The sequence below is a fragment of the Stegostoma tigrinum genome, chromosome 12, assembly GCF_030684315.1.
Source record: "Stegostoma tigrinum isolate sSteTig4 chromosome 12, sSteTig4.hap1, whole genome shotgun sequence".
NCBI classification, from domain to species: Eukaryota; Metazoa; Chordata; class Chondrichthyes; order Orectolobiformes; family Stegostomatidae; genus Stegostoma; species Stegostoma tigrinum.
Window position 1 is genome coordinate 12,584,536 of NC_081365.1, and position 26,889 is coordinate 12,611,424.

At 43.3% G+C, this 26,889-nt stretch overlaps 1 protein-coding gene across 1 annotated transcript in view; it reads right to left on the minus strand.

Moving 5' to 3' along the window:
• The window catches only part of mrpl39 (mitochondrial ribosomal protein L39), a 28,776-nt gene extending 14,954 nt beyond the window's left edge, over positions 1 to 13,822 (minus strand). Inside the window, exons 1-2 of the mRNA XM_048541242.2 lie at positions 13,578 to 13,822; positions 5,049 to 5,255 (exon numbers count right to left, since the gene is read on the minus strand). Of these exons, the coding sequence (XP_048397199.1) occupies positions 5,049 to 5,255; positions 13,578 to 13,620 (250 nt within the window). The 5' untranslated portion in view covers positions 13,621 to 13,822. The remainder of the gene's footprint in view (positions 1 to 5,048; positions 5,256 to 13,577) is intronic.
• Between the last annotated feature and the right edge of the window lie 13,067 nt (positions 13,823 to 26,889).

Below are 26,889 nucleotides of genomic sequence, written 5' to 3' on the forward strand. Positions count from 1 at the left end.
TGCTTACAAATAACGAGCAAAGGGCTAAAAACTGACAGGTGCGTAAAAGAGTACATCTAGCATTAAAAAAAACACAGAAGAACTGGAGAGTGTAAAATTAGTAAAAAAAGACTTGCAGCCATTAGATAAAGCTGCAGGATGACATAAGGAAAACTGGAATAACAAGAAAGTAGGAAAAGGTGGATGGGTGGCTCTATTAGGTAATGAAGGTATTTGTGCAATTGACGGCGTTAACTTTTCTTTTTGATTTGTTTCTGGGATGTGGGCATTGCTGCCTGGGCCAGCATTTCTTGCCCGTCCCTAGTTGCCCTTGAGAAGGTGGTGCTGATCTGCATTCTTGAACCACCGCAGTCCTCCTGCTGTGGGTTGACACACAATGCTGTTAGGGAGGGAATTCCAGGATTTTGAGCCAGCAGCAGTGAACAAAGAGCTATATATTTTCAAGTCGGGAAGGTGAGTGGCTTGGAGGGGAACTTGGAGGTGGTGATAATGTCTGACACCCTTATCCTTCCGGATGTGAGTTTGCTCGCTGAGCTGGAAGGTTAGTTTTCAGACGTTTCGTCACCATTCTAGGTAACATCATCAGTGAGCCTCCGAAGCAGCTTTGGAGGAGGCTCACTGATGATGTTACCTAGAATGGTCACGAAACGTCTGAAAACTAACCTTCCAGCTCAGCGAGCAAACTCACATCCAGAACCTCGACCTGAGCTACAAATCTTCTCTAAACTCGCTAACGCTTATCCTTCTAGATGGAAGTGGTCGAGAGTTTGGAAGATGCTGTCTAAGGATCTTTGGTAAACTTCTGCAATGCATTTTGTAGATAGTAGTGGCAGTATGTACTGAGCACTGGTGGTGGAGACAGCAGATTCTTCTGGATATAGTGCCAATTAAGCAGGGCGTTTTGTCCTGGATGGTGTCAAGTTTCTTGAGTGTTGCTGGGGCTGCACTCATCCAGCCAAGTGGAGGGATATTTCATCACACTCCTGACTTGTGCCTTGACAATGGGGGACAGGCTTTGAGGGGACAGGAGGGGAGTTACTCGCTGCAGTATTCCTAGCTTCTGACCTGCTTTTGTAGCCTCTGCATTAATATGATGAGTCCAGTTGAGTTTCTGGCCAATGATAACACCCAGGATATTGATAGTGGGAGATTCAGTGACAGTGACAACATTGAATGTCAAGGGATGGTGGTCAGTTTGTCTCTTATTGGTGATGGTCATAGCCTGGTATTTGAGTGGCGTGAATGTCACTTGTCAGCCCAAGTGTGGATATTGTCCAGATCTTGCTGCATTTGAACATGGACTGCTTCAGCATCTGAGATGTCATGAACGGTGCTGAACATTGTGCAATCATTGGTGAACATCCCCAATTCTGACCTTATGATGGAGGGAAGGTCATTGATGGAGCGGCAGTAGATGGCTGGGCCTCGGGCACTACCCTGAGTAACTCCTGCAGAGGTGTCCTGGAGCTGAGATGACTGACCTTCAACAACCACAACCATCTTCCTATGTGCCAGGTAAGATTCCAGTCACCGAAAAGTTTGTCTCCTGAAACCAACCCATTTATTCCAGTTTTGTTAGGGCTCCTTAATGCAGCTCTCGGTCGAACACAGCCTTGATATCAAGAGCTGTCACTCTGACCTCACCTCTGGAATTCAACTCTTTTGTCTATGTTTGAACCAAGGTTAGCTCCTGTAATGAGGTCAGGAGCTAAGTGACCCTGGTGGAACACAAACTGGGTGTCACTGATGACAACTTCCATCTCTTTACTAGTGATCGAGAGTGGACTGATGGGGCAGTAATTGACCGGGTTGGATTTGTCTTGTTTTTTGTGTACAGAATATACTTGGGCAATTTTCTACATTGTTGGGTAGATAGCAGTGTGGTAACTGTGCTGAAACAGCTTAGCCAGGGGAGCGGCAAGTTCTGGAGCACAGGTCTTCAGTACTATTGCTGGAATGTAGTCAGGACCGATAGCCGTTGCAGCAGCCAGCATCTCCAACCGTTTCTTGATAACACATGGAGTGAATCAAATTGGCTGCAGACTGGTATCAGTAATGCTGGGAACCACATGAGGAGGCCAAGCTGGATCATCCACTCAGCAATTCTGGCTGAAGATTGTTGAAAAAGCTTCAGCTTTCACAATGATGTGCTGGGCTCTTCCATCATTGAGGATGGGGATATTTGTGGTACTTCCTCCTTCAGTGAGTTGTTTAATTGTCCACCACCATTCATGACTGGATGTGGCAGGACAACAGATCCTTTGGTTGTGGGATTGCTTAGTTCTATCACTTGCTGCTTTCGCTGCTTGGTGGCTTCACCAGGTTGATACCACATCTTCAGGTATACCTGCTCTCGGCATGCCCTCCTGTGCTCACCATTGAACCAGGGTCGATCCCCTGACTTGACGTTAATGGTTGAGTGAGGAATTTTCCAGGACATGACGTTACAAATTGTGCTGGAGTACAATTCTGCTGCTGTTGATGGCCTACAGCGCCTCATGGATGCCCAATCTTCAGCTGCTAGATCTGTGTGAAGTTTGTCCTATCTAGCACGGTGACAGTACCATACAACACAATGGAAATTATTCTCAGTGTGAAGGCAGGACCCCGTCTTCACAAGTACTGTGCGATGGTCACTCTTACCAATACTGTCAAAGGCAAATGCCAGGGCAGCACGGTCGCTCAGTGGTTAGCATTGCAGCCTCACAGCGCCAAGGACCCGGGTTCAATTCCAGCCTCGGGCGACTGTCTGTGTGGAGTTTGCACATTCTCCCAGTGTCTGCTTGGGTTTCCTCTGGGTACTCTGGTTTCCTCCCACAATCCAAAGATGCGCAGGCTGGGTGGATTGGCTGTGCTAAATTGCCTGTAGTGTTCAGGGGTGTGCGGCTTATAGGGGAATGGGTCTGGGTGGGATGCTTCAAGGGGCGGTGTGGACTTGTTGGGCCAAAGGGCCTGTTTCCACACTGTAGGGAGTCTAATCTAATCACATCAACTGCAGCTGGCAGATTGGTGAGGAGGTGGTCAAGTATGTTTTTCCCTCTTGTTGGTTGCCTCACCATCTGGCACAGACCCAGTCTAGCAGCTATGTCCTTTGGGACCCAACCAGCCTGATCAGTAGTACTACTGCGCAGCCACTCAAGGTTTGCCTAAGTTCTGAGCCTAAGTTCAGAAAACAGAGATGCAGAAACAGTTTGGGGTAGAAATGAGAAAAACAATACAGGAAGAAATTCATTTGTGGAAGTGGTTATGACTCCTTAGCATTAGCATGGGGTATAAATAAAGAAATGATGAAAATACAAGCAGAAATTGCTGAAAAAGCTCAGTAGTCTGGCAGCATCTGTGGACAGAAATCAGTCAGTGTATTGCCGGTCCAGTTCTGAGGAAGAGTCACTAAACCGAAACATTAACTCTGATTTCTCTCCATAGATGTTGCCAGATCTGCTGAGCTTTTCTAGCACTTTATGTTTGTGTTTTTACTTCCAGCAGTTCTTTCAGTTTTTATGAAATTATGAGAGTTTGTCAAAAAGGCATAGTGATAATCAAGGTAAATTTTAATCTACATAACAACCGAAATGTCAGGTAGTCACAGGTAGCCAGGATGAGTAGTTCACAGAATGTTTTCAGGTTAGTTTCTTAGAACAGTATGTTCTTGAGCTGACTAGAAAGCAAACTATACTAAAGTATTGTACTAAACTACTAGACTATTGTTACGCACTGAGATAGGATTACTCATTGATCTTCTACTGAAAGGCCCCTAGGTAGCAATGATAATAATTTTACATCCAGATTGAAGAGACAGAGATTGGGTCTGCAGTTAATTTTTAAAATTTAAATAACCACAATTATGAGGCCATGAAAGCAGAGCTGGATAAAGTAAGTAGTTTAAAGGATAGGTCATTAGGTTTGCAGTGGCAAGTATTTAAGGAATAGTTCAGAATACACGGAATACATGAATTCTGATCACGAAGAAAAATACAAAATGACAGACTCACTGTGGGTTAACTAGAAATATAATAAGATAATATCAGACTAAACAAAGCTGGATAAAGGTAAGAAGTATGTCAGAAGATTGAGTAGAATATAAAAAACAGCAAGAATGATCAAAAAAATTAATAAAGAGGGCAAAATTAGAGTATGATTTTCTCTGAAAGCTAGACAGAGCCAGATAGAAGTAGAAAAATACATAGTAGTAGTTTGTATAAATATTTAAAGAAGAAAAAAGTTAACGATATGAATGTTGGGCCGACAGAAAATCAGTCTGCGGAACTAATAATGGAAAGAAAGGAAATGGTGGCTGAATTAGACAGGTTTTTTGCATCTGTCTTGATTACAGAGAATATTAATAACATCCCAGAAGCATAAATAAATCAAGGCATGATAGAAAGGGAGGAACTCAGGTAAATCAATTACTAGGGAAGTGACACTGAACAGTAGACAGCTCTGCAGTTGCTAAGCGCTTGGATCCTCATTGATTTCATCCTAGAGTCTTTAAAAGAAGTGGCTACGAAGTGAATTGAAGCATTTGTTTTAATTTAATACAGTTCCCTTGATTTGGTGTCACTACCATCAGAAAACAAAAATGAAAATGTTAATTTTGAGGTATTGTTGGAACACAAGCCAATGTAGGTTTCCCTCCCAACTCCATGCAACCTTCAACTTTGCACCAACAAGCCCTAGCAAAATCAGAGTCTATAGGGTCAAAATCTCTCTCAGATGCAGTCATACCAAGCACATCCTCAACCTGAACAACGCCAATGCTTTCCTGAGCAGCCTCTCAGCTTCAAATTATCTGTAATCTTCAGCACAAGTAAAACTCTGTTCTATTGCTAACACAACACGTCAAGCTCACCGATCACAGGACTCACAGCTGACCCACGAGTTTTGCTTTGATTCATCACTTTACTTCTATGCCTTCAGCACAAACTTCTTATTCTCTCATTTAAACATCACCATGACTTTGCTCCTCCCTTATCTGCGACCTTGGGGAACCCATTGATGGAAACTCTCAAAACCGAAATTGTTTACTAATTTATCAAGAACCAGCTTACGCATGGCACAGTTGTAGGGAGTGGATAGGCCTTTGTTCATGATGAAGACCGTTCCAGGATCAGGTGTCCCCACATGTTTAACTTCAATTTTCTCAATCCTTGGGATCAGGGCTCGTTGTCGGTCTTTCTCCTTGTCAAATAGCTGACTGCGCTTCTGAAGCAGCTCTGTGGTCGCCAGGCAAGAATCTGCAGCTGTTGAAAGGAATCCTGTACAAGGGAGAAGACAAAAGTTCGTCATACAAGCTTACAGCACAGGACAGCATTCAATCCATTATGGTCTTTAAAAGAACTATCCAATTGATTCCATGTTTCCATTCTTCTCCCCACAAATTCTTCCTCTTCATATACATTTCCAATTGCCTTTTAAATCTTACTATTGAATCTGCCGTCACTTTCCTGTCAGGCTGCAGATTTCAGCCAACACCCTTCCGGTTCACTAGGTAATAATCTCAAAACTGTGCCCTCTGGCTTCAACACATCCTGCCAGATTCTGATCATCTAGCTATCAAAACTCTTCAGGATTATATGGCACCCGATATTTGCCATTATTCTGTTCAGAGGTTTTCTCCACACTATTCCAATGAGATAAGCAAAAACAACAGCATTGGATGAAATTCTAGGAAAACATAGAAATTCAGGCACACGAGTAATGTGATCACCCCATCGAACCTGCCTTGCCATTCTAGATCATGTTAGATCATCCTCAAAACAATCTCCCCATACAATCTTCATAAGCCTTGACGTCATTTGTCTCGAGAAATCCAATTTCTTACTTGAACCTGGTCAAAGATTAAGCTTCCACGGTCTTCTGGGATCAAGAATTCCAAAGATTCATCACTCAATGAAGAAATCCCTGCTTAACTCAGTCTTACTTGGCTTTATCCTGAGATTATGTCCCTTAGATTCACCAGCCAGGAACCTGCCATGCCCTGTAAGACTTTTCGAAGTTTCAACATTACTTGTCACTCTTCAAAACAGTGAAGAGATTACATACACAATTTCCACAAAAAACAATGTTTCCATCTCAGAAATTAGTCTGGAGAACCTCCACTGCACTCTCACAAGTCACCGCATTATAAGAAGGATGTGGAAGCTTTGGAAAGGGTGCAGAGGAGATTTACTAGGATGTTGCCTGGTATGGAGGGAAGGTCTTACAAGGAAAGGCTGAGGGACTTGAGGCTGTTTTCATTAGAGAGAAGAAGGTTGACAGGTGACTTAATTGAAACATATAAAATAATCAGAGGGTTAGATAGGGTGGATAGGGAGAGCCTTTTTTTCTAGGATGGTGACGGGGAGCACGTGGGGGCATAGCTTTAAATTGAGGGGTGAAAGATATAGGACAGATGTCAGAGGTAGTTTCTTTACTCAGAGTAATAAGGGAATGGAACACTTTGCCCGCAACGGTAGTTAATTCGCCAACTTTAGGTACATTTAAGTCGTCATTGGATAAACATATGGACATACATGGAATAGTGTAGGTTAGATGGGCTTGAGATCAGTATATGACAGGTCGGCACAACATCGACGGCCTTTGGGCCTGTGCTGTGCTGTAATGTTCTATGTTCTATATCCTTCCTTACAGAAGGGAATCCAGAACTTTACACAAAAATCCAAGGCTCTGCACAAGAACAAGATCTTGATGAACACAGCAGGCTAAGCAGCATCAGAGAGCAGGAAGGCTGACGTTTCGGGCCTAGACCCTTCTTCAGAAATGGGGGGAGGGCAAGAGGGATTCTGAAATAAGTAAGGAGAGAGGGGGAGGCAGATAGAAGATGGATAGAGGAGAAGATAGGTGGGGATGGAGTCAGTAAAGGTGAGTGTAGGTGGGGAGGTAGGGAGGAGATTGGTCATTCCAGGGAGGACGGACAGGTCAAGGGGGTGGGACGAGGTTAGTAGGTAGATGGGGGTGGGGCTTCAGGTGGAGGACTTCACAAGCTTCAAAATCCCCCTCCCCCTACCGGATCCCAAAACCAGCCCAGCTTGTCCCCGCCTCCCTAACTTGTCCTTCCTCCCACCTATCCTCTCCTCCCACCTCAAGCCCCACCCCCATCTCCTACCTCCTAACCTCATCCCACCCCCTTGACCTGTCCGTCCTCCCTGGGCTGACCAATCTCCTGCCTACCTCCCCACCTACACTGACCTTTACTGGCTCCATCCCCACCTCTCTGACCTGTCTGTCTCCTCTCCACTTACCTTCTCCTCTTTCCACCTCCCCCTCTCTCCCTATTTATTTCAGAGCCCCTTTCACCTCCCCCATTTCTGAAGAAGTGTCTAGGCCCGAAACGTCAGCTTTCCTGCTCCTCTGATGCTCCTTGGCCTGCTGTGTTCATCCAGCTCTGCACCTTGCTATCTCAGATTCTCCAGCATCTGCAGTTCCTACTATCTCTCAGCAACAAGATCTTGTTTACTCCTGTGTTCAAATTCCCTTGAAATGAATACCAGTAAAACATGTGCCTTTCTAACTGTTTGCTGTACCTGCATGCTAATCTTTCAGTGACCCATGGAAAGTATGAAATCCTTCTAGATACCTGCACTTTCCAATCTCTCATCATTTAAAAAAAATTCTACTCTGCTGTTTTTATCTACCGAGGTCAATAACTTCACACATATTTACTTTATATTCCATCAGACACGTCTAGCCCATTCACTCAGTGCGTTAAAATCTTCTTTCAGTCTCTTTGCATCCCTCCTACAATGGCATTTCAGTCCAGTTTGGTGTCATCTGCAAATCTGGAAATATTACAGTGGTCCCGACATTCAAATCTTTTATATAGCTTGCAAATAGTTGTTGGCCTGAAACTAAGCCTTGGATTACCCCACTACTGCCTGCTATCTGGAGAATGATCCCTATTCTTACTCTTTCTGTCTAGTAATAATGTGACTTAATCTATGCATTCATATATTCAAACTTTGGTCGATTTTATGTGCAATCCCATAGACTGCCTTTAAATCAGTCATTTTAATGTTATTCTCCATTTTGTTCCCATTTGACGCTTGTCTTTGCTTCATTAGAATTCAGGGATTTGAATTCCTTTGTTGATCAATGTGGCTAAAAAGAGGGCTTCACTTGAATGCTTTGTTTAAACTTACACCAATCTACACGGGTTCAATTAACTCTCACTCTAACCCTTCCACTATATGAACATATTCAAAGTAAGTAATTTGGAAGTTTCTAATGTAAATCTATTACACTATAATTGCAATTATAATGCCCTACAAGAGCAACATTACCAAGACTTAATGACAAAGGAAACAAGAGGTGAATAAACCTTGCAATTAGCTCTATCATTCTAGGATATCACAGCCAATTGATTACAACCTCAGCTCCCACCTACTCCCAAAAACCTCCGACTCCCTTGCTTGTTAAGGGCCTATCTATCTGTTTCTCAAACATGGACAATGACTCCACCTCCACAGAGAACAAAGTTTCATAGACTCAAAACTTATCAAGAGAAATAGAAAAGTTCTTGTCATCGCCACTTTATTTTTAAATACCCAAGTTTTACATTTTCCCCCGAAAAAGAAACATCTTTTCAGCACACATCCTCTCAAGTCGTTGGAGGATCCTGCACGTCTCAATAAGATCCATTCTTATTCTTCTAATCCTCAATGGATACAAGGCCAGCCTGACTTTTCCTCCTAAGATATCGCTCCAGCCCAGCTATCAGTCCAGTGAACCTTTTCTAAATTGCTTCCAACACACTTACTTTAATCCTTTCTTAAATAAGTTAGGATAGTCCTCTTTGGAGCAGAGGACATTGAGAGAAGACCTAATAGATAATTTCTCCTTATTTGTATATTTCCTTTGGGAAATGGATCAGCACCAGAAGACACAAATTTACAATAACTGCTAAAGAACTTGAGATGTAATTGTCCTCATAAGGGCTGAGTTAATGTCACAGAAGGGAAGCAGAGATGTTAGATAAAACCATATTCCTTGTTTTTAAATTTAATTTTGCTTGCATGATTTAAATGTAATAAGTTACCTTGTCCAAATGGAATCAAAGCAGGCCCTGGGTTGTGAATAGGTTCTATTCTAGAGTCCACTCTCAAGACAAAGCACAATGTGGTACAACGGAAAGCAGCCATTGGTAAGTACAGGAAATGTTCATCAGGTCTTTAAACTTCAAAACTAAAATTTTAAAACTTATGTGTACATAAGTCGAATGTTCAATAGTCAGGTAACCTCTGTACATCCAAAGTTGCTGCGGGAAAATGGGGTGTAGGTCACAGATCCTCTTACCACAAAATTTCAGTATACTATTATTATGAGAATGGTGTCAGAGAATTGGAGGATTTCAAAGCTTACATTCTTTTCAAATAAAAGGATAGGAGTACTAATCAGGATACTTCAGCCAGTCAGTTTAACATGAGCCACAGGTAAACTACTGTAGACATTATCAAGTACAAAATTCATTCTCACTTGGAAAAGTATCAGTTAATAACAGGCAGCCAGATTTGTGAAAGACCTGATTGTTCAGTGAATTCAGGAGGTTGATAAAGCCAGTTGTTTTACATCCAGACATCAAAAAGCATTCCATCATGTTTTCTGTATTTATTCATAGACATACACATCACTGGTTAGGTTAGCATTTGAAATGAGCATTTATGGCTCATTTCTAATTGCCCCTGAATATATGGTGGGGAAGTACCTTCTTGAATCTCTGCAGTACACGCATCAGTCTTGGTCTCTAGTATAACAGTTCAGCAAGATTACCACTATACCAGGGTCTCACTATTATGTATTAACAGGCACATTTGGAAAACTGAAGCACATGGCATTAAAGGGATTGAATATCTAACTGACAGAGAGATACAAGACAAACATTTGACAAGGATAGGCTGTATCCAACAGAAACAAAAAGCACAGAGTGCTCCAGGATGCCCCAGTGTCCTGCATTCTGCTCATTGTTCTTCTTGTGATATAGAAGGGATATGGACACGGGTACAGGGACTACAATGCAAAGGCAATGCAAATAATACATAATTTGAGAATGTTGTATGCGGGAGGGGATTAGTATTAGACATATTGGTAAAATGGGCAAACATGGCAGATCGATCTGAAAGAGATAAATTTGAAGTGATGCACTTTCAGGGTAAAATATGACAAAGCAACATGAGAATAAGGTGCATTACGAAGCAAACCATCCTAATTTTGCTATGAAATAATGATCAAATTCCAAGTGAAGCAAGACGACATTTGGACAGGCAACAAATAAAAATTTTTATCAAGGAGATAGATTAAGTAGCAACTTAAAAGGAGATGTAGTGAGATTGAGTGAGGAAAATACAGAACTTTAGGGCTAGGAAGCTGTCAATGGTGGAGCCACTAAAATTGGGAATGCACAAAAAATGAGAATTAAAGGAACTCGGGAATCTGAAAGCATGGATGAGGTTACAAGGTAGTTATCAACTGAACACAATTTTGAGGGAGATGAAAGGCAGAAGGACCTGATTTTGCAGTTTAAATGAAACATTAGTGGCAAAAGAAGAGTTTGATAAGCAATTAAGAAAATACATGGAATAATTGGTAAACAGAATCAATGAATATAAATACAAAGTAGTTGTGGCAAATATTTACAAAGCTGTTGTATTCACTAGAGTATTGGGTGTGGTTCTGGGCATGGCACCTTAGGACACTGGTCAGGCCATGGACAAGCACACAGAAAATTTATTAGGAAGCTATTTCAATTCAGCAAATTATTATATTCAGAGACTCGAGAAACTGAAATAGAAACTGATTCAGAGACAACACTGCTCAATTGTTGATAAATCGAAAGTCTTTTTGGATGGACAGCAGCATCTTTCTGGCAGGAAACAATGGAGGAACATTGTATACAAACTTCAGACTGGTGATATGTGATGCCAGGTAGGCAGGCTATAAGTCGCAATGAGTGGCTAACAGAATTTATAGCACATCTTAATTGTTCACAACTGTTAAGGTTCATGATGTGCTAAAGCAGCCCACGCTTGTAAAAGGCAGAGCATAAAGTCAACTATACTTCCCAAATACAGAATCACAATCAGTCAACAGTTTTGAGTGCGTTCATTACGATACTAAAACTCAGTGCGAAGATCAGTCAGTCTTGGAATACAGATCAATTGAACAATTGAGTGAGCCATTCCCTGAAAACAAAAGGAATGTTTTTAAACTTTGCACTTGTGGAAATACCCAGTAACTTGGGAAACTTGAGACTTCCCTACAATTTCCGCCATAGCAACAGATCAGTCTTTTCTCCTATAAATTTCTGAAGTTCCAAAGGTGTACCAGACTTGAAGCATTAACTGTTTTTCTCTCCACAGATGCGGCCAGGCCCGTCAAATCTTTCTGGCGCTTTCTGTTTTATTTCAAATTTCCAACATCTGCAGCATTTGATTTTTAACTTTAGACTGTTTTATCTTAGATATTTTCATTAGGGGGCCAATTAACACAGTTGGGTCGATGTTTTTTACGTGTACCTGAAACTCTATACCCTTTTCATATTTCCACACACATACAAACTAACACAATGAAAAGAAAAAGTAGTCAGTGAAGCAGAATTACTATTGACCAGAACCAGAATTGGACTAACTCTATAAATGCTGTGGCTATTTTAGAACAGAAATAAGGAGAAACTACTTCAGCCAGAGAGAGGTGAATCTATGGAATTCACTGCCACAGAATTCACTGTCACTGAGTACATCTAAGACTGAGATAGATAGGTTCTTGATTATCAAGGGGATTAAGAGTTACAGGGAGAGAGCAGGAGGATGGGGTTGAGGAATTTATCAACCATGATTGAATGGTGGAACAGATTCGGTGGGACGAATAGCCTAATTTCTGCTCCTATGTCTTGTGGTCTTATAAGACGTCAGAGGATAGGAATCCTGCATGAAGTAAGTCATATCCTGATTCACTGACTGCCACACCATCACCAGATGACCTCCACAACTGCTACTGCCCATTAGCTAGTTTACAATGCAGAATGGTGCCAAGAGGATACGTTCAATCCCTGCATTGGCTAAAGTGACCATGATGGGCTCATTTTCTCAATCTCATCCATTCCCTGAAGTGTAGCGACCCTCAGGTTCAACTCACCACCAGTCGTCTCTCTCTCCAATGAGAACGCAACCCTATGGTCTAGTAGGACAATGCCAATTTTTATATCAACAACTGCCGACTTTTATATTTTAGATTGCAATTTAATGCCTGCCACATGGCGGATTGTATTGTACAGCATATTAAACGTCATAACGCAAGTTACAAGTTGGAAATTACACCTGCCACACAAAGAAAGTACAAAAATTCTCTTCAGTAAGGGTAGATCATGACCAAACAGGTAAATGAGAGTAAACTAATTGATGTGGTGTATATGGATTTCAGCAAGGCTTTCGATAAGGTTCCCCACAATAGGCTATTGTACAAAATGCAGAGGAATGGGATTGTGGGAGATATAGCAGTTTGGATCGGAAATTAGCTTGCTGAAAGAAGACAGAGGGTGGTAGTTGATGGGAAATGTTCATCCTGGAGACCAGTTACTAGTGGTGTACCGGAAGGGTCGGTTTTGGATCCACTCCTGTTTGTCATTTTTATAAATGACCTGGATGACGGCATAGAAGGATGGGTTAGTAAATTTGCAGACAACACGAAGGTCGGTGGGGTTGTGGATAGTGACGAAGGATGTTGTAGGTTACAGAGAAACGTAGATAAGCTGCAGAGCTGGGCTGAGAGGTGGCAAATGGAGTTTAATGCAGACAAGTGTGAGGTGATGCACTTTGGTAGGAGTAACCGGAATGCAAAGTGCTGGGCTAATGGTAAGATTCTTGGTAGTGTAGATGAGCAGAGAGATCTCGGTGTCCATGTACACAGATCCTTGAAAGTTGCCACCCAGGTTGGCAGGGCTGTTAAGAAGGAATACAGCGTTTTAGCTTTTATTAATAGAGGGATCAAGTTCCGGAACCAGGAGGTTATGGTGAAGCTGTACAAAACTCTGGTGCGGCCGCACTTGGAGTATTGCGTTCAGTTCTGGTCACCGCATTAATAAGAAGGATGTGGAAGCTTTGGAAAGGGTGCAGAGGAGATTTACTAGGATGTTGCCTGGTATGGAGGGAAGGTCTTACAAGGAAAGGCTGAGGGACTTGAGGCTGTTTTCATTAGAGAAGAAGGTTGACAGGTGACTTAATTGAGACATATAAGATAATCAGAGGGTTAGATAGGGTGGATAGGGAGAGCCTTTTTCCTGGGATGGTGACGGCGAGCACGAGGGGGCATAGTTTTAAATTGAGGGGTGAAAGATATAGGACAGATGTCAGAGGTAGTTTCTTTACTCAGAGTAGTAAGCGTATGGAACGCTTTGCCTGCAATGGTTGTAGATTCGCCAACTTTAAGTAGATTTAAGTCGTCATTGGACAAGCATCTGGAAGTACATGGAATAGTGTAGATTAGATGGGCTTCAGATTGGTATGGCAGGTCGGCACAACATCGAAGGCCGAAGGGCCTGTACTGCCTTGTTATGTTCTATGATCCGGAACCAAATCTCAGATACTCACGAACACACGGAGCCAAAGCCCGTCGGACGCAGCGAGCATTCATAGCGATAAAAGTTGCGAGGGCAACGGCAATTATCCGCGACCCAGTAAAATCAACAAGGTGATCTATTATCAACCGTATCGAAGTACACAGGACGCTCAGTACCAAGTCCAACCACCGGCGGCCATTGCCGCATGGTGTAACAACCCCCCCGGCACTGCTCCGGTCAAGTTCCCTCTCCCGGCACTCAGGCACACACGTCACGCCCACGCAACCTTGCGTATGACGTTGTAGGTTCCGCCCATTGTGCATGTTGTGCGCTGACTGGGCGGTGCCAATTGATCCCTGAGGACTGTTATGGTTCGGTCCAATGCAACTGGAATGGGAAGGGAGGGTTGGAACAGAAACTGCTGGAAAAGCTCTGAGGACAGAAAGCAGAGCTAACATCGCGAGTCCAGTGACTCCTGTAGAATCCTAGAAACCCACTGTGCAGAAAAAGAGATAATAGGAACTGCAGATGCTGGAGAATCCAAGATAATAAAATGTTAGGCTGGATGAACACAGCAGGCCAAGCAGCATCTCAGGAGCACAAAAGCTGACGTTTCGGGCCTAGACCCTTCATCAGAGAGGGGTGAGGGTTCTGGAATAAATAGGGAGAGAGGGGGAGGCGGACCGAAGACGGAGAGAAAAGAAGATAGGTGGAGAGAGTATAGGTGGGGAGGTAGGGAGGGGATAGGTCAGTCCAGGGAAGATGGACAGGTCAAGGAGGTGGGATGAGGTTAGTAGGTAGATGGGGGTGCGGCTTGGGGTGGGAGGAAGGGATGGGTGAGAGGAAGAACAGGTTAGGGAGGCAGAGACAGGTTGGACTGGTTTTGGGATGCAGTGGGTGGAGGGGAAGAGCTGGGCTGGTTGTGTGGTGCAGTGGGGGGAGGGGAGGAACTGGGCTGGTTTAGGGATGCAGTTGGGGAAGGGGAGATTTTGAAACTAGTGAAGTCCACATTGATACCATTAGGCTGCAGGGTTCCCAGGTGGAATATGAGTTGCTGTTCCTGCAACCTTTGGGTGACATCATTGTGGCACCGCAGGAGGCCCATGATGGACATGTCATGTAAAGAATGGGAGGGGGAGTGGAAATGGTTTGCGACTGGGAGGTGCAGTTGTTTGTTGCAAACTGAGCGGAGGTGTTCTGCAAAGCGGTCTCCAAGCCTCCGCTTGGTTCCCCCAATGTAGAGGAAGCCACACCGGGTACAGTGGATGCAGTATACCACATTGGCAGATGTGCAGGTGAACCTCTGCTTAATGTGGAATGTCATCTTGGGGCCTGGGATGGGGGCGAGGGAGGAGGTGTCGGGGCAAGTGTAGCATTTCCTGCGGTTGCAGGGGAAGGTGCCGGGTGTGGTGGGGTTGGAGGGCAGTGTGGAGCAAACAAGGGAGTCACGGAGAGAGTGGTCTCTCCGGAAAGCAGACAGGGGTGGGGATGGTAAAATGTCTTGGGTGGTGGGGTCGGATTGTAGATGGCGGAAGTGTCGGAGGATGATGCGTTGTATCCGGAGGTTGATGGGGTGGTGTGTGAGAACAAGGGGGATCCTCTTTGGGCGGTTGTGGCGGGGGCGGGGTGTGAGGGATGTGTTGCGGGAAATGCGGGAGACGCGGTCAAGGGCGTTCTTGATGACTGTGGTGGGAATGTTGCGGTCCTTGAAGAACTTGGACATCTGGGATGTGCGGGAGTGGAATGTCTTATCGTGGGAGCAGATGTGGCGGAGGCGGAGGAATTGGGAATAGGTGATGGAATTTTTGCAGGAGGGTGGGTGGGAGAAAAACGCTGTTTAGCCCATTAAGTCCATACCCATTCACCGAAGAGCATCCCACCAAGACCTATCTGTCAAACCCCACGTGGGGTTTTAACCATGGTTGACCTGCACAACACAGCGCAATTTTTAGCATGGCCAAGCTACTTGTGCATCTTTGGACTGTGGGAGGAGATTGGAGCGAACCCTTGCAGGCGGAGAACGTGCACACTCAAAAAGACAGTGACCCCTGGCTGGAGTCAAGCCTGAGTGCTGGCGCTGTGAGACAGCGATGCTAAACAACGTGCCACTGTACTGCCCAGTACTTCACTGATATTCAGAATGTTCTTGCAGATGATTGGAGTGGAATTTCAAAGGGAAGATAATTTTTAAAGTGAGTGGAGGCTAAGAGGAAATACTTTATCGCTAAGATGCTGATGGCAGCTGGAGTGCACTGTCTGGGAGGGTAATTGAGACAGGAAACCACATAACCTAAACATTGTCCCTAACTCTGAGCCAGGAGGCCTGGTTCCAGTCCAATGTGCTCCAGAAGTATGTAATAACGCATCTGCACAGTAAGTGTGACTTTGTAAACCTTTCACTGCCCTGATGTGAGTCCATATAACAATAAACCTAATTCTAATTCTGATATTCAAGATTATAGACCTGGTGTAGGAATTATTAAAGGAAAATGCATTCTTACAGTGAGGGGCAAATCTGGTTCCCAGTAAGTTACCATGCAGGAATCAACAGTATCTGGCTTTATCCCAAGCACAACACATTCCGATACAGACAGTACAAGATGTCACAGCACTTCACAGGTATTGTAGGTGAGGGAAAAAATGAAAAATGGAACAAAGCCGCTTTGGCTCAAGGATTGAAGTACATATTACAGAGTGGGTTGACTTCTGACAGTTCATTTGATAGCTGTCAATTGTAGAAAGACAGATGATTTTTAGACCAGGCCCCATATTCAGGTGGGAAACAGTTTGGACCTCTGATATTGGAAACTTTCAGAATTCACAAATATTTCATTGAGACACAGAGATTTCCTTTATTTTTGATAAATGGGAATGCTTTCACCTGCAAGTTTCCCTCTAAACCATCTTGATTTGGAAATCAATCACCAACCTTTCACTGTTGCTGAATCAAAATCGTCAAACTCACCACCTAACAGCAATTGGATGTATGTGCACCAAGTGAAATGCAGCAGTACAATAAGAAACCTTCTCAAGAACAATTAGGGATGGACAATAAATGCTGACACAGCCAGCAAAGCGAACACCCGTTGAATGAATTTTAAAAACGTTAAATCTGTTTTTATTCTTCACAGATGCCGCTGAGCTTTTCCAGCAACTTCTGTTTTTGTTCAGAAAAACCTCTCCAGCTAGTATATTCGGGGCTGAACTGCAAAAAAAGCACATAGCACTTCTATCTAAGGGCTGTTGCTAGGCAATCAACAGCACAGATCCTTAGTGTTTCATCTGAGTGTGATGGTCCAATAACTAAAGCAATAAAACCCATTTTCTCTGAAAAAAGGGGTAAAGATGACGGCTACCATACTAGTAATCTGAACCACTAGGCTAACTATTTGAAGATGTGAATTATGTGTTATAGATCTCTTTACTAACTTATTTACCAGCTCACTATATTCACTTATACTACATTCCAGTTCATTCCATATTTACTAATGCTGCATTCCCGTTCATTCATTTACCATTTACTAACTCGCTGTTTACGATAATGCATTTTCATTCTTTCATTCATAAAACTATGATTTTTGTTGTACATTTTATTGCTGCAAGACAGACTATACTAATACATTCATTCTCAACCCATTATTACTTCTTCACACCTTCAACCCTTATCAGACCTATTTACATCAAAAGCTACCTCTGAATTAATATCAAAGACCACTAACCTATTCAGAAACAATACCCTCACTGTCATTATGTCTCCACTACCCACCCGAAACTGTGAAAAGATTATGATATTATTCAGCCCCTTAGCAACCATCTGTAGGGCTTGAATAGATTGCAGAAGTCAAACAAGTTTCTTTTCTGATGAAGGTTCTAGGCCCAAAACGTCAGCTTTTGTGCTCCTAAGATGCTGCTTGGCCTGCTGTGTTCATCCAGCCTCACACTTTGTTATCTCTTCCACCAGCATGTAACTGTCAAAATATATATTGAATAGGGCCTCTGTCCTCTTTAAGAAAGTTTTTATCAAAACTGTGCTTCTGTAATATTGCACGAATGAATGAAACTCACACTGACAAATTGTAAACAAAATCTCACGACCAAGCAGCAGTAATCAGTTTAATATTTCTTTATAATTTTATTAAGTGTATGTATAATTTCTAACATATTTAGATCATTTTGCTGACATTTGCTAACTTAAAAGATAAAAGGGCTCACACCTCTTAATTATGCAAGCAGACTGGACAGATACCAATCGGAATAGCAGCCAGCATTTAGCAAATGTTTAAACAATCTCCTGGTTCCCCAGGACAGAGAGGGTTCTGGAATAAATTTATTCCAGAACCCTCTCCCCATCCCCCTCTCTGATAAAGGGTCTAGGCTCGAAACGTCAGCTTTTGTGCTCCTGAGATGCTGCTTGGCCTGCTGTGTTCATCCAGCTTCACACTTTGTTATCTTACTTATGACGCATAGTCAGGTTTTGACATTTGTTTTTCATTCATTCACAGGGTGTGTGCATCACTGGCCAGACTGGCATTTACTGACTATCAACCACACATTCCAATTGGTCAGGAGTCACGTGTAGGCCAATCCAGGTAAAGTTGGTAGCTTCCTTCCCGAGGGACATTTGTGAACCAGATGGGTTTTTCCCAACAATTGACAGTCATCATTACCCTGTTAATTACAGATACATAACGCCACAAGCTATCACCTCCCATTTGAGAAAGAGTGAAGATAGTTCCACACAAGAGGACATAATCAAGTTCAATAGATCGAATTCAGAACTGCAGGAATTTCATTTGGAAATTCCCCAATCTGTGCTGGTATTTAAGTTTAAAACATTTAGAACTGTGCCAAAATATCAAGTTAGTACAAATGACCAACAAGATTTCTCAATGATAGATGGATTTAGAGAAACAATTATAAATATGGACATAACTGCTATGAATACTGCAGCAGAATAGGGAATAGTCCACTCAACAGCCCTTTTAGCAATGGAATGTGTGAAAGAAATCATGAATTACCAGGTGAAATGGCACATAAAATTTCAACAGATCAGCGAAACTGTGAATTATCGTCCACGCTAATATGCATTGTTCATGTGAAAACTTGCCACATATGATGAAAGCATGTGTCTATATCAATTAGTTTTCATAGAAATCCTGAAGTTCTTTCACTAATAAGTGATAAGCTCCCAGTTTGGGAAAAGACTATAATTAGTTCAAGTTTCTCAGAGCATTTGATTGTACCGAACACAGGCAGGAAGACTATCATTAAAGCCAGTGTAGCAGAATGAATCAAGCAAACTTTCAAATATAATGTAAGCTTGTTGAAAATCAGTTTCAATCAAGGGGATATGCTTCATTACAAGAGATAGGGACTTGAAGAATGGAGAGGCCAGGGAAAGCTTGTTGGTTGAGTCAGAAAAATAATCATTGTATATTGTAAGACCATAAGGCATAGGATGGAAGTAATGCCATTCGGCCCATCAAGCCGACTCCACCATTTAATCATGGCTGATGGGCATTTCAACTCCTGCACTCTCCCCATGGCCCTTGATTTCTCGTTAGATCAAGAACTTATCAATCTCTGCCTTGAAGACATTTAATGTCCCGGCCTCGACTGCGCTCCGTGGCAATGAATTCCACAGGCCCACCACTCTCTGGCTGAAGAAATGTCTCCTCATTTCCGTTTTTAATTTACCCCCTCTAATTCTAAGGCTGTGCCCACGGGTCCTAGTCTCCCCGCCTAACAGAAACAATTTCCCAGTGTCCACCCTTTCTAAGCCATACATTATCTTGTAATTTTTTATTAGATCTCCCCTCAACCTTCTCAACTCTAATGAATACAATCCCAGGATCCTTAGCCGTACATCATACGTTAAACCTACCATTCCGGGAATCATCCGTGTAAATCTCTGCTGGACATGCTCCAGTGCCAGTATGTCCTTGCTGAGGTGTGGGGCCCAAAATTGGACACAGTATTCTAAATGGGGCCTAACTAGAGCTTTATAAAGTCTCAGAAGCACATCGCTGCTTTTATATTCCAACCCTCTTGAGATAAACGACAACATTACATTCGCTTTCTTAATCAGGGACGCTACCAGATCCCTTTGTACTTCTGCTTTACAAATTTTCTGACTGTTTAGAACATAGTCCATGCCTGTATTCTTTTTTCCAACGTGCAAAACCTCGCATTTGCTCACATTGAATTTCATCAGCCATTTCCTGGACCACTCTCCTAAACTGTCTAAATCTTTCTGCAGCCTCCCCACCTCCTCAGTACTACCTGCCTGTCCATCTATCTTCGTATCATTGGCAACCTTCACCAGAATGACCCCAGTCCCTTCATCCAGATCATTAATATATAAAGTGAACAGCTGCGGCCCCAACAGTGAACCCTGTGGGACACCACTTGTCACCAGTTGCCATTCCCAAAAAGAGCCTTTTATCCCAACTCTCTGCCTTCTGTCAGACAGCCAATCCTCAATCCATGCTAGTAGCTCATCTTGAACACCATGGGCCCTCATCTTACTCAGCAGCCTCCCGTGAGGCACCTTATCAAAGGCCTTTTGGAAGTCAAGATAGATAACATCCACTGGGTTTCCCTGGTCTAATCTACTTGTTACCTCTTCAAAGAATTCTAACAGGTTTGTCAGGCACGACCTCCCCTTACTAAATCCATGCTGACTTGTTCTAATCTGACCCTGTACTTCCAGGAATTTAGAAATCTCATCCTTAACAATGGATTCTAGAATTTTACCAAGAACCAAGGTTAGGCTAATTGGCCTATAATTTTTCATCTTTTGTCTTGAACCTTTCTTAAACAAGGGGGTTACAACTGCAATTTTCCAATCATCTGGGATTTTCCCAGACTCCAGTGATTTTTGAAAGATCCCAACCAAAGCCTCCACTATTTCCTCTGTCACCTCCCTCAGAACTTTAGGATGTAGCCCATCGGGGCCAGGAGATTTATCCATTTTTAGACCTTTTAGCTTTTCTAGCACTTTCTCATTTGTAATGCTTACCATACTCAACTCTGCCCCCGACTCTCCTTAATTGTTGGGATCCCACTCATGTCTTCCACTGTGAAGACTGACACAAAGTACTTATTAAGTTCTTCAGCTATTTCCTTTTCTCCCATCACTAGCCTTCCAGCATCAATTTGGAGCAGCTCAATGTCTCCTTTTGCCTCTTGTTTGTTTCTTATGTATTGAAAGAAACTTTTACTATCATTTCTAATATTACTAGCTAGCCTACCTTCATATTTGATCCTCTCCTTCCTTATTTATCTCTTTGTTATTCTCTGTTTGTTTTTGTAGCCTTCCCAATCTTCTGATTTCCCAGTGCTCTTGGCCACTTTATAGGCTGTCTCTTTTTTTTTGATACATTTCCTGACTACCTTTGTCAGCCATGGCTGTCTAATCCACCCCCCCATCCCCCTGGATAATCTTTATTTTCTTTGGGATGAACCTCTGTACTGTGTCCTCAATTACACCCAGAAACTCCTGCCATTGTTGCTCTACTGTCTTCCCTGCTAGGCTCTGCTTCTAGTCGATTTTCATCAATTCCTCTCTCATGCCCCTGTAATTACCTGTATTTAACTGTCACACCATGACATCCGATTTTGCCTTCTCTCTTTCAAACTGCAGACTGAACTCTACCATATGATCGCTGCCTCCTAAGTGTTCTCTTACTTTAAGATCTTTTATAAAGTCAGGCTCATTACATAGCCCAGAATAGCCTGCTCCCTTGTGGGATCCATCACAAGCTGCTCCAAAAAGCCATCCTGTAAATATTCCATGAATTCCCTTTCTTTGGATCCACCGGCAACATTATTCACCCAGTCCACCTGCATATTGAAGTCCCCCATGATCACCATGACCTTGCCTTTCTGACATGCCCTATCTATTTCCCGGTGCATCTTGCGCCCCTGGTCCTGATCACTGTTAGGAAGTCTGTACATAACTACCATTATAGTTTTTTTGCCTTTGTGGTTCTTCAACTCCACCCACACAGACTCCACATCCTCTAACCCTATGTCATTCAGTGCCATAGATTTCATTTCATTCTTAACTAACAAGGCAACACCACCCCCTCTGCCCACCTCCCTGTCTTTTCGATTATGGGAATGATATTGTTCAGGTACATTCTTCAAGATTACAAATTTGTGGTTCTAATGGAATTATAGAAAGTAAAGAGGAAGCAGGTTCCTCTCAAACCCAAATGTTACACAATTATAAGAATTCAGCAGTTGTAATTGACAGTTCGCCTGATGATGGACAGATCAATTCTGATTAAAATGAGGCCATTGGTCCCAGAGGACAGTTGCCAAAAGTGGGTGCTAAAGTCAAATGTTTTCAAGAAGGGGCCAGTGAATTGAGAAATACAACTACTTTAACACGAAAAAGGAATGCCACTGGAAAATACAAAACCTGGCTGAAATGAAAGGATGGGGGGCAGGTAGTGAGGCAAAAAGTTTGCAAGAATGAAGAAATGCCGAACAAAAAAATACAGCCAACCAGGTCAGAGGGTCTGGGATTGCATGGTATAGAGGTCACAAACTGTTAAAAGGAATTCTTTTAATAGAAAGGGGAATCAAATAGTATCTCTTCAGAAAGAGTGAGAAGGCAAGATCACTAGCATAGTTTTACAAGGTCAAGAAATATAGTTCAGATGAGGAATACCGCCAGGAGCAGAAACCGATGGATTGAGAAATCTTAATGACTAAACAAATTGGAAGATAAGTTAATAAATATGCTTAATGTCAAGAATTACAACTGGAGAGAATTTAAGGTATACACAGAGGTGCCAGATAAGGGACAGCCAACCCCACTGCATAAAGAGATGTGCACAGAGAAAGTGCTGCTTGATGCACTGTATAAGCTAAAGCCAGATTAGTGACACAGATTTTGAAGAAAAACTAGGGGACCAAGGTATATTATCAGTGCAGTTTATACAGCTACAGCACCTAAAGCAACTTTGAGGATTTTTATTGGCTTTGTCAGCCACAAACACTTGGGAATGTAAATTGATTAATTTTTAAAGCTGCAATTTTTCAGGGAGATCATCTCAAAAGGGAAGTAATTCTTACCCTTCCAAAAAAGACACTAAATACAGTAAGGCAACCGTGGAAGCTAAATGGACTAAGTGATGCCACTGGTGCTCAGTAAAATCCATCCAATAAAGTTGTGTAGTCTCCAATTAAATGCAGCCTCCTGCCATGTTTCGTTGGCACCATGCAAAATTCTCAGGCAGATGCTGGACATTGATTGTATTTTGTGGAGTGGGAGAAGGACTCTATAAACATTGTAATTAATGAACTTAAAGCAAAATTAAGAATTGGAAGTCGGGATTCATGGTTTTTTTGAATATGTAGCATTGGATATTAAATGGACCAAACAGATCAATAGCCTTATGCAAAGCATGTTAATAGGATCCCAATAAATTAGTCTAAATAAAGATTCTACAAATAAAGAGGAAGCAAAAATCAAAAGAACTGCAGATACTGTAAAGCAGGAACAAAAACAGACAGAACGTCTGAGGAAGGGTCACCTGACCCGAAATGTTAACTCAAATTTTGTCTTCACAAATGCTGCCAGACCTGCTGAGCTTTTCCAGCAACTTTGTTTTTGTTAAAGAAGAAGCAAACTAGTTAGTAAGTATAATTGGGAAATTAAGTTGGTTAAGCACACAAACTGCAGTCACTGTATACTACGATGCAGGAGCATGAAGCAGCATGCTGAAATATGCTACTGTTGGAGGAGTATTTAAGGTGAAAAATCATTTCAAAATTATAAATTAAGAATATTCAGATTTGATGACCCACATACTAAGCTTCTAATAGTTTTTCAAGTGCAACAAGATGTATGTTAGCTTTTGGATCAAAAAAACTAACAGTTATTTAGAAAAATACATCTTTTCTACAGAGACACTTGTGCAGGTAGAAGGGGCAGATATGGCTATATCTTTATTTAGTACATAAGGGCCAGCTTGTGGTGGGGGGGGGCGGAGGGTGGAATTGTGCCAGAGTTCTGTCTTGATAATCATTAGCTCTGGAACAATATCCACTAGATGAAGAGTGTTGCTAAAAGTGATTGCAGATTGGTCCTATGAGTTTAAAACTACTGTTAGAGAGAAAATAAATTTCAAAAGTAAAATGGGAAGATGCAAGTCATTAGAGAAATTGGAATGTTTTACAAAAACAAATTCTTGTTCAAAAAGCTTGTTGGATGTCTTCAAACTGGGATACCTTGTGTCATAATAAATTTTGAGAATAACAATGTTGTGATCTAGAGGTTTTTTACAAGGTGGGTGGCAGATAGATTTTGTTAAATGTCATTAAATAATGCAATATATTCTAATAAATAATCATTCGGTATATTTTCTTAGTAATTATATCAATAGGATGTTAAGTACTTAGAAGCTGGATGTAACAAGGCAAATAGATTTTGTGTCTATTTAATTATGTTTGAAAGGACGGGAGACATGGGGTCCTCTTATGGACCCATGGTAGTGACCCTCGCCCTGGATTTGAAAGCCCGGATTCAAGTCCCACCTGCTCTTCTGGTGCAGTGGTAGTGTTACCACCTCTGAGCCAAAAGGCCTGGATTCACCTACTGCAGAGGTGTATACCAACATTTCTGAATAGGTCGATGAGAAAATATCTACTTAAAAGGTCTGAGGAATACTCTGTTATAAATTATAGCACATACTATAAGTCCCTAGCTACAGTGAAACTGTATGTGTTTGAACGGGGCTCAAATAGAGAGCTGAGTTTGAGATTCCTGCCTCTGTGAGCTATGGCCCACACTATTGCCCATCTGGCTAACACAGGATCTGGTGGAATTGGGGCTGAGTCTTTTGTATCCGGGGACCCCTGCCAAGTTTAAATGTGTGGGACTCTCCAGACTTCCAAATATTCAGGCCACCGTATCAACAATCTAACTTTGCATGAACAAACCCACTCAATGAAACATACTGCCAAGAGAGACAGTCACAGCCCCCATCACTTGAAATTTTCAGCATTCATCTTTAGGTTAGCTTTATTTATCATAACTACCATTCCCTGAGTATGACAAGAGTCACACTTGTACCTGATTGTCAGCTGGGTTCAGAGAATGAATGATTTCAGTGAATGAATTATTTTATTGTCACCTTTATTTTACAGTGAGTAAAATACAATGAAAAGCTTTTCCAACTTCACCACAATCTTCCACCATTTGAATAATTTTAAGGATAAAAAAAAATAGGAAAATACAGCAAATATTTCACAGAGTATAGTGTGCATGCATATCCTGGAAGCTACATATTAACACATGGGGGATAACAAAGTGTGGAGCTGGATGAACACAGCAGGCCAAGCTCCTGAGATGCTGCTTGGCCTGCTGTGTTCATCCAACTTCATATTTTGTTATCTTGGATTCTCCAGCATCTACAGTTCCCATTATCTTTAATAAATGGGGCCCTGTTTTTTTTCACAGACAGAAACAGCATGTACTTGCACTGTATCTGATCCAACTTAACAAAACAGTCAAAGAGATAGTAAGAGAGATAATGGGAACTGCAGATGCTGGAGATTCCAAGATAATAAAATGTGAGGCTGGATGAACACAGCAGGCCAAGCAGCATCTCAGGAGCACAAAAGCTGACGTTTCGGGCCTAGACCCTTCATCAGAGAGGGGGATGGGGTGAGGGTTCTGGAATAAATAGGGAGAGAGGGGGAGGCGGACCGAAGATGGAGAGTAAAGAAGATAGGTGGAGAGAGTGTAGGTGGGGAGGTAGGGAGGGGATAGGTCAGTCCAGGGAAGACGGACAGGTCAAGGAGGTGGGATGAGGTTAGTAGGTAGCTGGGGGTGCGGCTTGGGGTGGGAGGAAGGGATGGGTGAGAGGAAGAACCGGTTAGGGAGGCAGAGACAGGTTGGACTGGTTTTGGGATGCAGTGGGTGGGGGGGAAGAGCTGGGCTGGTTGTGTGGTGCAGTGGGGGGAGGGGATGAACTGGGCTGGTTTAGGGATGCAGTAGGGGAAGGGGAGATTTTGAAACTGGTGAAGTCCACATTGATACCATATGGCTGCAGGGTTCCCAGGCGGAATATGAGTTGCTGTTCCTGCAACCTTCGGGTGGCATCATTGTGGCAGTGCAGGAGGCCCATGATGGACATGTCATCAAGAGAATGGGAGGGGGAGTGGAAATGGTTTGCGACTGGGAGGTGCAGTTGTTTGTTGCAAACTGAGCGGAGGTGTTCTGCAAAGCGGTCCCCAAGCCTCCGCTTGGTTTCCCCAATGTAGAGGAAGCCGCACCGGGTACAGTGGATGCAGTATACCACATTGGCAGATGTGCAGGTGAACCTCTGCTTAATGTGGAATGTCATCTTGGGGCCTGGGATGGGGGTGAGGGAGGAGGTGTCGGGGCAAGTGTAGCATTTCCTGCGGTTGCAGGGGAAGGTGCCGGGTGTGGTGGGGTTGGAGGGCAGTGTGGAGCGAACAAGGGAGTCACGGAGAGAGCGGTCTCTCCGGAAAGCAGACAGGGGAGGGGATGGAAAAATGTCTTGGGTGGTGGGGTCGGATTGTAAATGGCGGAAGTGTCGGAGGATAATGCGTTGTATCCGGAGGTTGGTAGGGTGGTGTGTGAGAACGAGGGGGATCCTCTTGGGGCGGTTGTGGCGGGGGCGGGGTGTGAGGGATGTGTCGCGGGAAATGCGGGAGACGCGGTCAAGGGCGTTCTCGATCACCGTGGTGGGAAAGTTGCGGTCCTTAAAGAACTTGGACATCTGGGATGTGCGGGAGTGGAATGTCTTATCGTGGGAGCAGATGCGGCGGAGGCGGAGGAATTGGGAATAGGGGATGGAATTTTTGCAGGAGGGTGGGTGGGAGGAGGTGTATTCTAGGTAGCTGTGGGAGTCGGTGGGCTTGAAATGGACATCAGTTACAAGCTGGTTGCCTGAGATGGAGACTGAGAGGTCCAGGAAGGTGAGAGATGTGCTGGAGATGGCCCAGGTGAACTGAAGGTTGGGGTGGAAGGTGTTGGTGAAGTGGATGAACTGTTCGAGCTCCTCTGGGGAGCAAGAGACGGCGCCGATACAGTCATCAATGTACCGGAGGAAGAGGTGGGGTTTGGGGCCTGTGTAGGTGCGGAAGAGTGGAACAGTCCCTCTTCCGCACCTACACAGGCCCCAAACCCCACCTCTTCCTCCGGTACATTGATGACTGTATCGGCGCCACCTCTTGCTCCCCAGAGGAGCTCGAACAGTTCATCCACTTCACCAACACCTTCCACCCCAACCTTCAGTTCACCTGGGCCATCTCCAGCACATCCCTCACCTTCCTGGACCTCTCAGTCTCCATCTCAG